The 18,187-nt window shown below is 42.0% G+C and overlaps 1 protein-coding gene across 1 annotated transcript; it reads right to left on the bottom strand.

The window, feature by feature from the left end:
• Positions 1-5,830: 5,830 nt before the first annotated feature.
• On the bottom strand, positions 5,831-15,624 carry si:rp71-1g18.1 (uncharacterized protein LOC559922 homolog). The gene is made up of 4 exons (XM_047369467.1): positions 15,240-15,624; positions 14,885-15,015; positions 14,615-14,708; positions 5,831-10,030 (listed from the first exon to the last, which is right to left on the bottom strand). The coding sequence occupies exons 1-4, from the start codon at positions 15,565-15,567 to the stop codon at positions 9,054-9,056; spliced, it is 1,530 nt and encodes a 509-aa protein (XP_047225423.1). The 5' UTR covers positions 15,568-15,624; the 3' UTR covers positions 5,831-9,053.
• Positions 15,625-18,187: the final 2,563 nt, after the last annotated feature.

Here is an 18,187-nt window from a genome sequence, read left to right as displayed (position 1 = left end):
GCAGTCAACTTAGCCCTTCACTTCATCCTCCGGCACCTGGACTCCACAGGAACCTACGCCAGGATTCTGTTTGTGGATTTCAGCTCTGCCTTCAACACCATCGTCCCAGCTCTGCTCCAGGAGAAGCTCTCCCAGCTGAGTGTGCCCGACTCCACCTGCAGGTGGATCACTGACTTCCTGTCTGACAGGAAGCAGCGCGTGAGGCTGGGGAAGCACGTCTCTGACTCCCTGACCATCAGCACCGGTTCCCCCCAAGGCTGTGTTCTCTCTCCTCTGCTCTTCTCCCTGTACACCAACAGCTGCACCTCCAGTCACCAGTCTGTCAAGCTTCTGAAGTTTGCGGACGACACCACCCTGATCGAACTCATCTCTGATGGTGACGAGTCTGCGTACAGATGGGAGGTGGACCATCTGTTGGACTGGTGCAGCCAGAACAACCTTGAGCTCAACGCTCTAAAGACAGTGGAGATGGTTGTGGACTTCAGGCAGAACCCAGCCACACCTGCCCCCATCACCCTCTGTGACTCCACAATTGACACTGTGGAATCTTTCCGCTTCCTGGGAACCATCATCTCCCAGGATCTCAAGTGGGAGCCAAACATCAGCTCCCTCATTAAGAAAGCCCAGCAGAGGATGTTCTTCCTGCGGCAGCTGAAGAAATTCAACCTGCCAAAGACTATGATGGTGCACTTCTACACAGCCATCATTGAGTCCATCCTCACCTCCTCCATCACCATCTGGTACGCCGCTGCTACAGCCAAGGATAAGGGCTGGCTGCAGCGTGTCATTTGGTCTGCTGAGAAGGTGATTGGCTGCAGTCTACTGTCGCTCCAGGAACTGTACACCTCCAGGACCCTGAAGCGGGCAGGGAAGATTCTGGCTGATCCCTCCCACCCCGGTCACAGACTCTTTGAGACTCTCCCCTCTGGCAGGAGGCTGCGGTCCATCCGGACCAAAACCTCACGCCACAAGAACAGTTTTTTCCCATCTGCCACCAGCCTTGTTAACAAAGCCCGGAAACCACCCTGACACTCTCCCTTTCCCCCACACCCCCCCTTTTTTTGCTGACAGGACACCTGTAACCTACAACTTTATGCGTTACATTAACGCTCAGCTTGGACTTTACTTGCACTGCCATACTTGCACAATGATCACCTGCACTGTTGTATTGCTCTTGCATCTTATACTGCTCTATATTTACTCTCACTCACTTAAAACTGTGCACATATATTTATATTATATTGTAGATATGTTTATACTGTTTAATTTGTATTGTATTGCACCGACTACGCCAAAACAAATTCCTTGTATGTCCAAAAACGTACTTGGCAATAAAGCTTTTCTGATTCTGATGGCTGTGTAAACAGGATATTGAAATTATTTCTTGTCAAATTAGAATAGCTTTGGATATGATCCTTACAAAAACAAAAGAAAGAAAGACAAAATGGTTGTGCGGTGTTTGTGGAGAGGCTTGTTGTTCTTTTATTCCCAACAATTACAGCACCTGATGGATCTCTAACGAAGGCCCTAAATGAATTGCAATCACTTTCCATCAAATTAAAATCGCACTCAGGAATCGATGAACAATTCACAAACAGGTTCGAGACATGGTTTAGAAAATGGGGAAACCTACTGGTGACTATATTCACTTCATTGACTGTTGTGGTGATCGCAGGTTGTGTATGCTGTTGCACAACGTGTATTCGAGCTCTCATCCTCAGGTGTATTGATTGTGCGATTGGTTCCAGTGAGACCAGAGGTTTGAGATTACCAGAATATCAAATGGATGTGGTGCCAGAGCACACTGATGTTGTCCACTGAATATTTAAGCACAAGTGATGATGTGGATCTCATGGAACCAAACCAAAGTGCTGGAGAAATTATGATACTGTGCTATGAGGAGGAGAACCAGACAACTGCAATAGATAATTGAACAGGGTTTACGATTCAGGGTCTACAATATACTGATACACATTGTGCTGCTCATTTCCGCTGTGCTTCTAGCTTTTATTATTTTTGTTGTTTTACATTTTTCAACAGGGTATTATCTATTTGCAATGTTTTAATCATTTAAAATTCAGACACACATCAGCATAGGTCTGTTCTATGGGAAACAGAGGGGGTGCAGACACTGAGGGCTGCAGGCAGTTGCCGGAGAAATGGCACTCCGTTTGGGGGCCGGAGTTACCAGAAGGAACTGCCTCCCATATTCCAGTTTAGGTCCATATGCACCAGACACATTGATTGATGTGAGGTGGGTTCTTCCCACCTCAACAGGGGGATTGTTATGGATGTATGATTCTGTAGCCTTTTCTAATAATTTCTTTGCTGTCTTAATTAAATATATTTGCCCTTGTTGCTCATCTGCCGCACCTCTCACTGCTACAGCTTACACGACATAACTGTTGATTTCACATAAGATGCAACACATACTTAAAGATGAACTGATACAAGAGGATGACACCCTTTAGGCTCTCATTCTTAGGGGCATGACTATAACCATGGGCTTCATGGACCCAGGGGGTTGTGGAGATATATTATGTGTGTGCATTATTATTATAATGTTCATAACCAGTGTGGGAAATTAAATGTATAACCTGTGTTAGTATAAGACATTGTGGCCTGCAGAATTGTTATTGCACAAACTTGGCCTTGAGTGTGGTGAAGCAGAAAAATACTGAAGAACTGTAGGGGTGGGAAAAGGATGTGAAAAGATTAACGGGCCAAGTACTCCCTTCTTATATCAGTAGATACGGGATGCAGCTGGGAGACAGGAACATGTCCTAATATGGTAGGCAGGAAAAGTTTGTACGTGACTATATGTGAGAAAAAACTGTAAACAGGGCGCTGCCCATTTTCATGTGTGTTTTAATAAAAGCAATGAGCCCAGTGAGAAGCTCCAAAGTCGTCTCGGTGTGTGTCCTGATCACATGAGAGCTTCCCTGGGCCAGGAACTTTAAATTCAATACAACGGTGTCTGAGTGTGTTATTTCAATGGGTGTGAATTCTTTCAGCTTACGGTGAATAAACAAACGCGCAGAAGACCTCTCTGAGGGGGTGCTTCAACAGGGTCTAGGAGTGCCAACCGCCTGTCAGATGCCAATAGTTAAGGGGTCGGGCCCCTCAAATCAAGGATGTAAGAAAGAGGGGGCCGTGATCAGGCTCACTGGATTGACAGAGGATGACCCATAAGTGAAAAGGGGGTCCGCCGTCTGACCCGATATCCTTTACAGTGATTTCTGTGACTTAATGATTAATGTTGATATTAAAGGAATCAGAATATTTGATTTAATGGTATGAATGATGTATCAGATAATCAGATAAGTTAATGACAGATTGATTAAATGAAATTAGTTAAGCACATGTCATGAATGAAAGTATTAATAGGACCTCGCAGGTTATTTTTAGTTATGTGTTCACCTCTCCATAGGTTGATTTTAAGGACATGTTAAGTAATAAATTGAGGCTGGTTTAAAGTGAAAAGGTTTCTAATTGTGCTAAACAGGTACATTGATTTTGATAATGATGAAATATTTTTGAATAAGATCCATTTGATTAAGCCACTATGTGGCCTGCAGTAATGATAATGATAATAGTAGTTGCTAATTACCTACAATTGGGCGTAATCTGCCCGGTATGAAAATATGATTCTATATTCCATTTTAAGACTCACCTTTTCAGGTAGCTGAACCTGCCAAAAGATGCTTGGGGATGGACGTCGCTCAGGGGGCAGCAAAGACGGACAAAGACAATCAACACTTAGGGTCTACATTAACTGATTCACATGATATTAGTGTAACCTATGTTACTTAAATTGAGTGCCTGTTCAGCCATCAGTGGCGCCGTTATAAAGGGAAACGCTCTCAGAGTACACCCCGTTCTGATGTCACGTCCTCCTTGCTGTGGGCTGTGCATGGCTGGAATAAACAAATGACTGATTCAACACAAAATCCGATTAAAACCTTATGTAAATCTTCCCATACTCATTGGTCCGGTTTTTTTTGGACTCCCTGAACCTCTTCTAGAGTGGCGAACTGGTAGGATTATTTATTTTTCCCTTTTGATTCGGGACCTTGGACACTGTGAGAGTCCTGTTTTTTTTTTCCCCCAAAAGGAACTTAACTAAAAGAACATGGACAATAACTGAACTTTCATATTTAGTTTGGATAACCACAAACTGAACCATTTTGAACTGAAAAGGATGCGAAAGTCAAAAAAAAAAAATAGTATTGCATTTGAATGACTAGATACTTGTCTAATGCAATCTTGTCTTGACACACATATCTGGTGTCTGTCTAATTATTAGTTTGTTGTAATTTAAGTTAAATATATATTTCTGAATCAGATGAGCATTTTTTTTTCTTCCTCTGGTTGTCTTGTTCCATCCCAGGCTCCCATGAAGAACTTAATTTTCTGTTGTCAGTTTTGTTAATATCTTTGCAATAACTGGTCCATCGGGGGGGACACCACGTGACAGCTGGAAGGAGATTCCCTGGTCATATATAGGTATAACGCACACATACAGGGTTGAATGATTGTTTTGGGGGGTGGGTACCCAGTTGCAGGTGGTCCACTACCCAGTGCCTAGGGGTTAACTGATATAAATTATTGAGGTGCCTTTAAATGACACCTCATCAGGGGGGTTGTTAGGAATAACCTTTATTAATATGACTCATAGCTGTTTTTCCCATTTATACTATAGTGAAATAAAATATAAGTTCTAATGTTTCCCTTTTGTTTGAATAGGATAAGAATGCTCATAAACATACAGTACAAGGATAAATGGCCCAAGGATTGTCATAAATGACCTAAGGCTGGGGCACTGGGTTTGATAGTGGAGCAGCTGGTATAACTGGTTTGATTAGAAAGCTACAGCACACTTAGATTAAGGATGGACACCTGCTACTACACAACCTAACAGATAGACACCACAATGGTGACACATAGTCTACTGATAATCACTGAGGGAGGGAACATCCATTGCAATGGAGTGCCAGATATAAAACTACATGTGACCTTCTATCGAGGCTCTTCGTCATCCTCTAACAGACTGCGACGGTCCGAGACAGGAGCCTCATCGCTGATCTCTGTAATCATTCCTCTGCCTTAATTTAGATTAAAGGAGCTAAAAGTTAGAAACTGGTTGAGAGTCGTTCAAGAGTCAGTGTTAGATAAAGTGTGTGATTGCTTCTGGGGACCAAGTACCGGAGGAGTTCCCAGGCGTCTGACCGCCAACAGGGTGCGGTTGCTCGGACAGCCATTTTAGACATTTTAAAAACTTTAATGTATTTATCAAAATTTTATGTGAAAAACTATCATAAAGAAGTGTATTATTGTAAAGTGGAAGGCAGATTTTTGCAATAAAAAAAATATGGCCAGCATTTGTATTAAGTCCTACTTTAGTCTGATACGTTTGTGGCTATTTCCATCTTACCTTATTTACCAGGAAACGCTCAGAGAATAAATCACAAGTGGACCCTTGCCAAGACAGCAGCACAGAGATGGGTTTATACACACTTTCAAACATTAACAAGTTTTAGAAGCATCTACTACAAAATCTGCTTCTTATGAGTTATTTGAAAGCCAATTAGCCTTCCTTACCAGTACTGTGCATTTATTTTAGATACCAACCTCTGTCCCAGACAAAAGAGTTTATCAAACCCAACGCCAACTGAATGCATAAAGATATGAGTGTGGTTCTGCTGCTGTCCATAGAGTTTTTGACATCTAAATGGGTTAAAAGATCATGAAATACGCAGCAGTTCAACACAATTCCATGTTTTGACAGTAAAGCCTCCCCTTGACCCGTATTTAAAGGTCACACACAATATTCTTATTTTTGATAATGCACGATTTATTTACCAACAGCAGTTAAAAAAGATGAACACATTCATCTGTTAATATAAAGTATACATCTTGAGAACTTTAAAAAGTTTTAAAACAGTCTTTGAAAACTAAATATAAGATATGATTTATTGTTCTTCTGTTGGTTAATATTGAAATGTGTATCTGAAAGTGAAAACATGTTACAAAGTCAGCTCAGTAGTTCATCAAGGCCATTCAGACCAGCACCGATACATTCTCACAGCATCCTAGTGTGTTGTTGTCATCAGGTAGGAATGGACCCCAGGTGCTATCCAGAAACACCCTACAGCAGTAAAAGGACTTTATCATGATAAGATATCCTTACAAAACTTTAAAAAGTGTATGGTTTTAACTTGGCACTAATTCAACCTTGTCTTCCTCTGAATATATGCATATAAAAAAAGACTCATTTTGTTTTCCCTCCTATATGTTATGTAGGTTAGCGAAGTGGAACAACAGTTCCTGGTTCCTGCTCCTGGTAAGAACATCTGGAATTTCTCAGATGTTGTTTTAACACAACATAAAATATTTTCTAGAGTAAGCATTTTTATGACCTGGCTAAACTTAACATAAGGACAGGACGTTTTGAGGAACATGCTGTTTTTCCCTCCATGCGGTGATTAATGGTAAAGAAAACCTGAAGAAAAGGAAATCCTGAGCGTTCATCTATAGTGGTATTGTATAGAAACCAAATCCCACATCTGACTTTTTAATCTTAAACCTGCAGGTCTGACTGCATCCTTGAGCAACAAAAGCTGACTGGACAAACTGAAATAATATTTTGTCCCTAATCACTGAACTTCAGAAATAAACAAGTTGACAAAATGTTTTTTGGAATGACGTCTATTCACATTCAGGAATCTTTAAATGAATAAAAAACAACATAAATGAAGCATTAAAATAAAGCAGTAAAAAACAAAACAAAACAAATGTACACCAGTATAAGTCTTACACACACACAACGTTTAGCATCTCAGAAACTGTGTTTGGTCCTTGTACCCAGGAAACCTTATTGGACTCTCCACGCCTCTACTTTTGGAGTCTTTTTCTAGGCTTTAGGTGAAGGAGTAAGAAGTGTGCGAGTCACATGGGACGCTTAGCTACAGATTTGTGCCTCTCTAATGCATAATTTGCATACTGCTTGGATGAGCCTTTGTAAACGGAGCAGTGCAGACACACCATTTTCCAATCAGTGCAAAACTAGCCTCTATAATGCAGATAAGTCACTGACCTCGTCTTCTTCCCTCAGAAAGCAACAGACCAAACACTGAATTCCACAGCATGCTTTCACAAAACGTCCCGTCTCAATGATTCCTGCTTTACGCAGATATCTCATCAATTATGTCTAGACTAGATCATTCTTACATTTCCTGAGCTCATGTGTGAACAGGAGGCTCCGGGTCAATTTGCTGCCACTGTCTACCATTGCATTTTTTTTGTTGTCAATTTGTTGAGATAAATGGTCATGCAAATACTAAAATACCACACACAATTTAATGTGACTGTATCTGATCTGTTTGGGCCAGTTGACTCAAAAAAAATATTAATTATGATCAATTGATCAATACACAATACCCAAGTGACTTCCTGCCTTTAGATATCTTACATGTAGCCCACTTTCCCTACAGTAGACTGTGAGTGGATTAAAGAAAACTACTTTAAAATGGCTGGCTGTCAAAACAGACACGAAACATAAACCCATGGTCCATATAAAACATCATGTGGCAGATGGCACCTGTGTAGGTCGGGTACAAAAACAACCCGAACCCTACAACCCTACACAGGGGTGAAATTACCTGCAGCTAAAATGAGAGAGTCTAAGGAGTTAATGCAAATACAAAAATACAAACCAGTAAATTACAGTGCTGACTCAATATAACCCTCTTAGAGGATTGTCAATCGTCTGATTTGTAATGGAGAACAAAAACGGCATAAATGGCAATAAACATAAAAGCTAGGTTAAAACTGATAACTTTAGGCTATATAGACCAAATCAAAAACAGGAACCAAAACAAGCATACGAGTCTCCAGAGCACATAACAACCTGCTGCAGCTAACCAATTGGAATGAATCTCCAGTTTAACAATAAATAAAACAAAAAAATCCCTCATTAATCATGTGACCTAAGACAGTTGTTCTCAGTTGGATCTAGAAGTTGGACCAAGAACAAACAAAAAGGGGCAGATTTTTTGTGAAAAGACATTTGCAAAATGTAGTTAACTGGACAGTTTACGAGGAGGGAAAGGAACAGAAAATTGAAAAAAATGGAGAGAAAGAATGGGAGCGGATTGTAAGAAATCAGCAAAAAGGAGAGATCTAAATTCAGAAAACACAAAGGTGAGCCATCAGACTCACTACAAGTAAACAACAGAGATGGAAACCTGTTTAACAGAATGGTTCCATACTTCTATTACCACAGACAGAAACCCTCTTCTGCCTGGTATCATTCAGAAACCACCAATAAAGCCAGCATCATGTAGAACATCAAATTAGTGTCATCATCCCACACCTGACACATCTGGCTGCTGACCACCAACTGCTTCAAAGTCCAGTGATGCGTTGTCTCGATGAACCCCATCCAACGTGTGTTATTGGGTGTCAAATTATCCGTCTCAGACGTCTTACAGCGGTGGTCCCGGTGTGTTTTCTATTAAAGTCCACGGGTGTGTCAGGCTTACAGGATGCACCCCACCAAACACACAAGCTGGTCTACAAGTCAACTTTACCCCACATCACGACTGCATTTTCAAGTCCAGAGTACATACAGAAAACACACAGAGACAGCCCCAAAATGTCCTGGTTTTAAGTGTTTGGCGAAAGGGTCAAAGGTTATATAAAGCTTTCAGCAACTAGTTGATTTCACAAAGCCAAAACTTATCTGCGTCACATCTGTGTGTTAAAAACATGAACAATCATCCTTCGTATGCACTGGTTCCATCGCATTTGCCAGGTGCCTCGCCTCGGAGCTGGTTCTCAGTAACAGGAGAAATCCAAAGACTGAGAAACAGGTAAAAGTAGAAAAGAACCTTCAGTTGGACAAAAATGTTCCCATAAACCCAGAACACCAACACCGGTTGGGATCATTCCAGCAGAAACAAAATATCAGGAACTGATGAGGATTCGTTTTAGCTTAAAGAGTTCAGTGTTTCCAATCTGAGGTAGACAATGATGTGTCACCGCCGTCACCTTCACAGAGACAAGCCTGCAATTTTTCTGAATGAGGGAACGAAGAAATCACACTGACTCAGTTTGTGTTTCTCCAGATTCCTCATGATCCTGAACATCTTCCCGCACCTGTCGCAGCTGAACGGCTTCTCTCCGCTGTGAATCCTCAGGTGCGCCTTCAGGTTGTCTCGCAGCCGGAAGCTTTTGCCACACTGTGAGCAGGTGTGCGGCCTCTCGCCAGTGTGGAACCTCAGGTGGCGGCGGAGGCTCTTCCTCAGGGCGAACGTCTTGGAGCACTTGGAACATGTGTACGGCTTCTCCCCGGTGTGGAAGCGCTCATGTCGCCGGAGGATCTTCCTTCGCTTAAACGCTTTTCCGCAGATGCTGCAGACATATCCGTCACGGGAGTGTGTGACAATGTTCTGGAGGCGCCAAATGTCATTTTCGCACCTGGTGAAGCAGCAGAGGCGATGTCCCGTGTGGGGACCTTGGTGCCGACGCAGGTCTTTGGGCAGAGTCCTGTCTGGTTTTTTGTTAGCGTTGAGAGCCCTCGCAGCATCATCACCCTCAGTCTTGATCTCTGGGATTGTGAGCAAATTGACCAACTGTACTGCACAGGGAAGCAGCAACTTTTGATCTGGAGAGGTGAGCTTCAGCTTCATCTGCAGATGGTTCTTAGTGTCCTTCGGTGAGTGGATACGCTCCCACACTCCAACTTGCCCAGGAGTCACTGCTCCATCGGATGGGGACGGACTGTAGGCGGTCCCTTTGGCCGTGCTGACACATGCCTGCTGAGGTTCAGCTTGGACGGGCTTCTCTAAGCTCTCAGCTTTAGGAACTGAAGAGTCAGGCTTAAGGATTAGGGGGCAAACAAACTTCACCTTCTCTCCAGAAGACGTCGAGCTGGTTGTATCTGGTTGAATCAGAAGAGGCTTCGGTTTAACTGGTAACATCTGGGTAGATCTACACTTTGATGTTCCAGAAGATGTCTTTGCAGAGACTGAAATACAGCAGATTTTCTTTTATTATAAGTAATTCACTGGTTATCTTAGTTACTGTAGTACCTTGCAGAAGAATCAATACCCTTTGACCTTTTTCACCTAACGACCCCAAACTTCAATGTATTTCATTAGAATTTTTTGTGATAAACCAAAAAATTAAGATTGTGATTGCTAAATTAAAAGGGAAATGATACCTTGGTTTAAAATAAAAATCTGAAACATGTGGCGCGCATTTGTATTTAACTCCCTTAACCCTGATAAACTTATAAATACAGGTCCTTCTCAAAAAATTAGCATATTGTGATAAAGTTCATTATTTTCTATAATGTAATGATGAAAATTTAACATTCATATATTTTAGATTCATTGCACACTAACTGAAATATTTCAGGTCTTTTATTGTCTTAATACAGATGATTTTGGCATACAGCTCATGAAAACCCAAAATTCCTATCTCACAAAATTAGCATATTTCATCCGACCGATAAAAGAAAAGTGTTTTTAATACAAAAAACATCAACCTTCAAATAATCATGTACAGTTATGCACTCAATACTTGGTCGGGAATCCTTTGGCAGAAATGACTGCTTCAATGCGGCGTGGCATGGAGGCAATCAGCCTGTGGCACTGCTGAGGTCTTATGGAGGCCCAGGATGCTTCAATAGCGGCCTTTAGCTCATCCAGAGTGTTGGGTCTTGAGTCTCTCCACGTTCTCTTCACAATATCCCACAGATTCTCTATGGGGTTCAGGTCAGGAGAGTTGGCAGGCCAATTGAGCACAGTGATACCATGGTCAGTAAACCATTTACCAGTGGTTTTGGCACTGTGAGCAGGTGCCAGGTCGTGCTGAAAAATGAAATCTTCATCTCCATAAAGCTTTTCAGCAGATGGAAGCATGAAGTGCTCCAAAATCTCCTGATAGCTGGCTGCATTGACCCTGCCCTTGATAAAACACAGTGGACCAACACCAGCAGCTGACACGGCACCCCAGACCATCACTGACTGTGGGTACTTGACACTGGACTTCTGGCATTTTGGCATTTCCTTCTCCCCAGTCTTCCTCCAGACTCTGGCACCTTGATTTCCGAATGACATGCTGAATTTGCTTTCATCCGAAAAAAGTACTTTGGACCACTGAGCAACAGTCCAGTGCTGCTTCTCTGTAGCCCAGATCTGGGGAATGCTGCACCTGTAGCCCATTTCCTGCACACGCCTGTGCACGGTGGCTCTGGATGTTTCTACTCCAGACTCAGTCCACTGCTTCCGCAGGTCCCCCAAGGTCTGGAATCGGACATTCTCCACAATCTTCCTCAGGGTCCGGTCACCTCTTCTCGTTGTGCAGCGTTTTCTGCCACACTTTTTCCTTCCCACAGACTTCCCACTGAGGTGCCTTGATACAGCATTCTGGGAACAGCCTATTCGTTCAGAAATTTCTTTCTGTGTCTTACCCTCTTGCTTGAGGGTGTCAATAGTGGCCTTCTGGACAGCAGTCAGGTCGGCAGTCTTACCCATGATTGGGGTTTTGAGTGATGAACCAGGCTGGGAGTTTTAATGGCCTCAGGGATCTTTTGCAGGTGTTTAGAGTTAACTCGTTGATTCAGATGATTAGGTTCATAGCTCGTTTAGAGACCCTTTTAATGATATGCTAATTTTGTGAGATAGGAATTTCGGGTTTTCATGAGCTGTATGCCAAAATCATCTGTATTAAGACAATAAAAGACCTGAAATATTTCAGTTAGTGTGCAATGAATCTAAAATATATGAATGTTAAATTTTCATCATTACATTATGGAAAATAATGAACTTTATCACAATATGCTAATATTTTGAGAAGGACCTGTATACCGTAGCCAATTGCAACCAGACAGGATATTTTTGCAGATTTTACATTTGTCCTTGTAAAGTAAATTAAATTCAGTCAGATTAAATGGAGGGTGCATCTCACATACATTTTCCAGCATTCTAACATTTTTTTTTATCTGCAGCATTAGTGGCCTTTATTTTTTGTTACTTTCTCATAGTAGGCAGGTAGGAAGACGGATGTAGAGAGGGAAAGACATGCAGCATAGGGCTCTTGGGTTGGGACTCGAACCCGGGACAGCTGTGTTGAGGACTGAGGCCTCTCCATTAGGGTCATGTGCTTTACGGCTACGCCACGCGCCCACAAATAAAAAAAAAAAGAATCCATCCATCAGTACTCTATATCCACTTAATTTCACAACAACTTTCATATAAAAGACTGAGACAGAACACAAGTTAAGATAGAAACAAGACAATAACGTAAGAAACAGTCAAAAGGAGAAATAATAAAAATATTTTTATCCACAAAAAAGAAAGAAAGAGCCTTCAGCAAATTTTTCAAAAGATCCACTGAGTCCACTGAACAAAAAAGAGGGGTAAAAAGTCTCCGAATGCAGGAGCCACAGCTGCAAAGGCTTACTCACCTTTAACTAACAGCAGCCCCTGATCAGTCAACCGAGGAGCCCTGCTGGTGACATACAGGCGCAACATCTCTGTGATGCACATTCCTATCAAGAGTCTCGAAAGCCCACACCAGAATTTTAAACTGGGTTTTGTACAGAACAGGTAGCCATCGTAGCCAGATCAACTAAGGTGTAACATGGGCGCACATATGCCTCTTTTCTATTCACGTTTAACAGCATGGCTCCACTCCGCTGTACCTCTCTCTAATCAGCACAAAACATGTTGTGTTTCCATTGACATCTGGGGCTGTAACTTGAAGACCAACTTTCAGCCGTCAGCATCATGTGGTGTGCAAAGGAAAATAGACACTCACCATCACATACCATGTCCTCTTAAATCAGTGAAGTTGTGATGTCCAGACCAGCATCCCTTCCACAACATGACTCGGCCATAAATGGCCATGGTACTGCCATTTGGTGCCAAATGGTGGTTCCATGATTTGGAACCACCCCCATGGCTTTTGGCTTGACCCGCTCTGGCCATTGTGGTCCTTAATATTTTTTGTATTCACTCTTGAGTTTTTTGAGCTTTTGCCAGCACTACCTCAACGAAAACGTTCTCATATCCCCTCGCCCCATGGAGCTGCTGCTGAATATTGCAGTCAGACTCATACGGCTGACCAGCAGTCAGACCAGTGAACAGCAGTCTGTAGAAGTAACTTTCGGCCCTGTTCAGCCTCAACGGGACCTAAAGCAGGTAGTAAAAGAAACAGGCCGGAAAAGCCAGTTATGGAAACGGCCCCAAAACAGGGTCAGTGGAGTAGAACCGGCTAAAGTAGAGCCCATGGAAAAGGGGTTCTAACGGACTGGGTCAAAAGTTCAGCAGCTACATTTTCGACAAACTGCAGATCATCTATGGAACTTTTACTGAAGCAACCTAAAAAGAGATTTAAATTCGTCGACATGAGAGGAGTTACTTGGTGGATTACCCTGCATTTAGCTGCATCCATCTTCCATTTAACTCTGACCAGCTTCCCTAATACTGCTGAGGAAAAGCATTCCCACAACATGATGCTGCCACTATAATGTTTTACAACATGATGCTGCCACTATAATGTTTTACAAAGTTGATGCTGTGTTCAGTGTGTTAGTTTTCTGCCACTCACAGTGTTTTGCAAGTGGATCATTACTTTTTTCTTCCATAAAAGCAACATATGTGGAGTACATGACTGATTATTTTCCAGTCAACAGATTTTCCCACTTTAACCGCATATCTCGGCAGCTCCTCCAGAGTAACCATGGGCCTCTAGCCAGCTTTTGTGTTTAATGCTCTCCTTGCCCAGCCTATCAGTTAAGTTGGATGGTCATGTCTTTGCATAACCATACTCTGAACAAGACTCTTTCTATTTTCAGTTTACAAATTGAGCAATGCTAGGCATTGTGTCCAAAGCTTGATGCATTTTGGTGGCAAACAAACCCAGCTGTAAAGTTTAACCTGGTCTGATGTGTTCCTTGGTCTTTGTCATGGCTCATGATGTCCGTGATGTTCTCTAATAAACCTGAGGCCTTCACAGAACAGCTGGATTTTTACTGAGATTAAATTACATACAGGAGGGCTCGGTTTACTAATTAGATGACTTCCGAAGACAAATATTTGCACATTTTCTTTAAAGGTGTCAGAGTAAAAGAAGCTGAATGCAAATGTATGCCACACTTTTCAGTTTTTTTTCCTTTCCCATAGACATCACAGTTATGGCCTACTTTGTGTTAGTCTATCAGACAATGGTGAACACACTTTGTGGTCTTGGCGTAACAACATGTGAAAAGGTTAAAGGGGTATGAATACTTTGCAAGGAGCTGTAACTTCAACCCATTTACTAGAAGCAACTGATTGAAAAGCAAATTTCTTAATGTGAAGTTGTTGGTCTAGTTGACTAACAAAGAACTAGAATACCAAAACCCCACTGCTCACATGTATTGCTATTATGAGAATCACCAAACGTGATGTATTTGAACGTACTGCATGCTAGTTTGTGCATGATAACTTCCTGTAGCTGTAGGCTAATCTAACAGAGGAAGGAGCAGTTTTTATATATTCTGTGAATCAAGAAACTTTTTCTCGTTTGCATTGGTTGCTCGGTTTTTAGAGTGAGCGCTTACCGGGTAAAACAACTTCTATTGGAGCATCACCATCAGCTGGAAACTCTGCTGCAAGGCGGCTTGGCTCCACCTTATCCACAGAATCTGCTATAGTCTGTTAAAAAAAAAAGAAAATGTTTATTAGACTTACTGAGTATTCCCCTTAGAAGGAACACATTAATGTAGAAGGCAAGCCTCAAAAGGAGGACAGCTTTCAAAGAATGCAAAGTTTTAAGATATATATTGTTGGTCCTTCTACAAGTGATTTACAGTCTGTAAGCTCTCACTGACCTGATCTTTTAGAGGTGCCTGCTGATGGTTAGTATCTTCAGCCAGCAGGACTTTGGAGGGAACTAGACAGCCCTCCACTACCTCTTTATTGGGCTCCCTCAAACAACCCTCAGCAAACGGAAGAGTAAAGTCTGTAGAGTGGAGGGGGGAGGGGGCAGGACAGAGAATGACACGCATTCCTTAACAACAGGGATTACTCTGTGCAAGATGGTTAAACAATTCAAGTTCTGCAGGAATGATTGATGCATGCATGATATGCAAATATGGATCAAGTGTTTTAAGCATTGATGGTGCAGCTAAGCACTGTCTGCACTGTCCTTTCATAGTATTTAGAAGTTAAAACATGCAAACCCACCAATCTCCACTGGCGGCTTGATATCGTCCTCAACCTGCACACCAATGCTTCGTTTATTGTCCCCATTCCACACGCCGCGGAGTGACTCCAAGCCTCCGTTTCGCTCCTCTTCTTCTTTGCGGCCCACGTCCACAGCCGAGGCTCGGTATCTGCTTTCAAACAGTTTGATCAACTCCACCGAAGCCGCTTTGACCAGCGCCCCCAGCACCGTCTCCACTTGCGCCTGGAGGTTTACGACGTCCGCAGACATTTTGGCATCAATTGCTCCACGGAAGTCAGAGTTCATCCAGAAAAAAATCCGTCCGAGGCGGATGTCAACATTTAGCATTTATTTACCAACCACAACCTGACCGCATGGCCTCCAAAGGGAAGAGGCGTGTCTTGTCCGAAGCGCATGCGCATTAAAGCCAGAGAGAGACTGGTAGGGGCATAGCAAATATATCGAGAGCCAAGGGCTTTAACTCTGCAATTAATATTTCTCCTAGATAAATAAATAAATGTAAAAACGACCTTAATTTGAAACTAAGCAGGGATGCAGCACAACACTTAAAAGCTCTGCCCTGCCCGCCCATTTCCATTTCTTAAGAACTATAAATGACAGCAAGATACTTTCTTCTTCTTTCTTTTGACTGTCTTAGCATTAATATTTTTACTGTAACATATTATAGCACAGTTTTTTCTTTATCTCTTTTTTGCACCCTTTTAAATTTAGAAGAGCACAACATCAAAAGATGTTAAAAAATCTACAGGTTTGTCCATCTTAATATTTAAGAAGGAAAAACCTAAAAAAAAGTTAGTTTATTACACCACTGTTGGGCAACAATGAGTGGTTTAACTATTAGCAACAATTAATAATTGCAATGAACCACTAATTTTAAACAGAATTACAAACGAAATTAGAACATTCAATATTTTTTGTCACACTAACAAATCAGGGCACCGCCTAATTAGGAATCATTAGCTAAACAACATTCGGTCTGTCAGGGATTGTCCTGTCAATACCAGTCCAATGTGATGTGGTATTATAGACCAACAGATGAAAGAGGGGATTCAAGCACTAACGTTCTCTAACAACAAGTCCAACACACATATACAGAATAAACACACAACCACTTATGTCCAAAATGTAAGAATTTATTAACAAAAATAATTAAACTTAAAGTTAAAATACCTCAATTAACAGTCTTCTACTAGACTAGTAACATTCAGCTACTTTTTATATGTTTAATCATTCAGTTCACAATGCAAATCAAAGGGGGAAATCAAATATTCTTTCAATAAAATAATATTTTTATATTATTTGCCAAATTAGAAATCAATTACCTTTTAGACAATTGATTCTTAATGTTGTATAATACGCCATTACAGGGAGCGACTGACTACTAAAAATAGCGGCTTAAAGCGGATATAGTTATAATTCAGACAGATGTGACGATCACATGGTCACACCTAAAGTTAGCAGTTTAGCTAACACAAAGGAAATAGCTTACTTTAGCAAACTTTTAAGGTAAACATGTACTTTTAAGTATCATTAATGCAAATAGTAATGTATGTATAAACACTGGCAGCGTTTTACACATCTATGTTTAAACCGCTTATTGAAATAAAGTTTGTTGTGACTTTAAAACACAACCCAAAACAAGTAAGTAGCATCAAGGCTTAGAGGCCTGTTAGCACACAAGCAGTTTAGCACCAGACATGTAATTAAACACAATAAGAATAAACAAGTTTTAAATAGTTTTACCCTAAATAAATTTTCTCTGCCTAGACACAACGTCTAAAATGAACCATTCTGGTGAACAGAAGGACAAGAGGTCCAAGGGGCCAATGAGTTGTGTGGCGGGCTCTCGATTCAGCCAGCCAGTCCGAGCATCTGCTCGGACTGGCACACGTGGTTACTATGCCGTCTTCTCTAAGGCAAAGGAGTCAAGTAGAGTCAAGTTTATTTATATAGTGCTTTTCAGCAACAAGGCACTCAAAGCGCTGTACATGAGGCCAATGTCCTTGATGGTACGATGTTCATCAACCGGCCACACAGTTCTGAGCAGGTCCACAGATGTCCTCAGGGAAGGGAGGGAGCAGAGCGTTATGTTTACAGAACTTCCAGGAGAAGTTGAAGACAGCCAGCCATCAAGGCCATGCAGGGGAGCCAGATTCAGAAAAACAACAATTATTTGGGTCAGGCTGACTCTTAATTTTCTGTCAGCCTTGAGAGTCTCGCTGGTGCTTCTCAATGGCAAATCCAAACAGCCAAATTCTTGGTCTTTCGCCACATACGAGCATGCCAGTCTGCGATCTTGTAGGATCACATTCAGTTTGCAATTCTGCTCCCTTAACATTTCAGTCTGAGTGTTGATAGCTCTGCAGATCCCATCACATAAGCCGGGCAGCCTTGCAATGGCCAGAACTGCTGCCGACGTTTCCCAATTTCATGATATGCCAGGTAATCGCAAACTCCGAAAAGCAAATCCAATTTTGTACATATCTTCCACGTCCTCAACTGACAGCATTGTCAGACACACAATCCTCCACTTCTCCCAGGAGTCCATTGTGTATCCGGAGAAGAATGTCCCATCTGGACAAGAGGGCTCTCCCTTACCCTGTCCTTCCATTGAGAAAATTTGATCAATTGCATTGAGAGACCAGCTGACCAGATCCATAATTCATAATTCGGGAGATATGCAAAGAGAGTCTCCGAAAGAAGACAAGACACAGAGCAGAAGCAGGGCAGACAGGGGAGGTTGCGGGAGACGGGAGAAAAGTGTCCTCCCTCACCGAGAGCAGAAACAGAATTTCTAAGGAGAGGAAAGGCTTCGCTGTCAACGTGATTAAAGACAATGGCTCTTTTTGGGGAATCTCTGGCTCAGATTCTGTTTTTGCAGAACCTCTGAAAGAAAGGTTTAAAACACATAGACCTAATTCTGTCTAGTTTATGGTGGTCGGATGCT

Source organism: Girardinichthys multiradiatus, chromosome 6 (genome assembly GCF_021462225.1).
Source record: "Girardinichthys multiradiatus isolate DD_20200921_A chromosome 6, DD_fGirMul_XY1, whole genome shotgun sequence".
NCBI classification, from domain to species: Eukaryota; Metazoa; Chordata; class Actinopteri; order Cyprinodontiformes; family Goodeidae; genus Girardinichthys; species Girardinichthys multiradiatus.
Note: the sequence above shows the minus strand (reverse complement) of the source record. Positions and strands in the feature narration are given on the sequence as shown.

What these genes read in the sequence shown, in the direction of transcription:
- si:rp71-1g18.1 (XM_047369467.1), bottom strand. Translation starts at nt 15,567, where the DNA reads ATGCTAAATGTTGACATCCGCCTCGGACGGATTTTTTTCTGGATGAAC. An exon ending in AGGCACCTCTAAAAGATCAG is followed by an intron (nt 14,709 to 14,884) that starts GTCAGTGAGAGC and finishes TTTTTTTAACAG; the next exon opens with ACTATAGCAGATTCTGTGGA. An exon ending in AATAGAAGTTGTTTTACCCG is followed by an intron (nt 10,031 to 14,614) that starts GTAAGCGCTCAC and finishes GCTGTATTTCAG; the next exon opens with TCTCTGCAAAGACATCTTCT.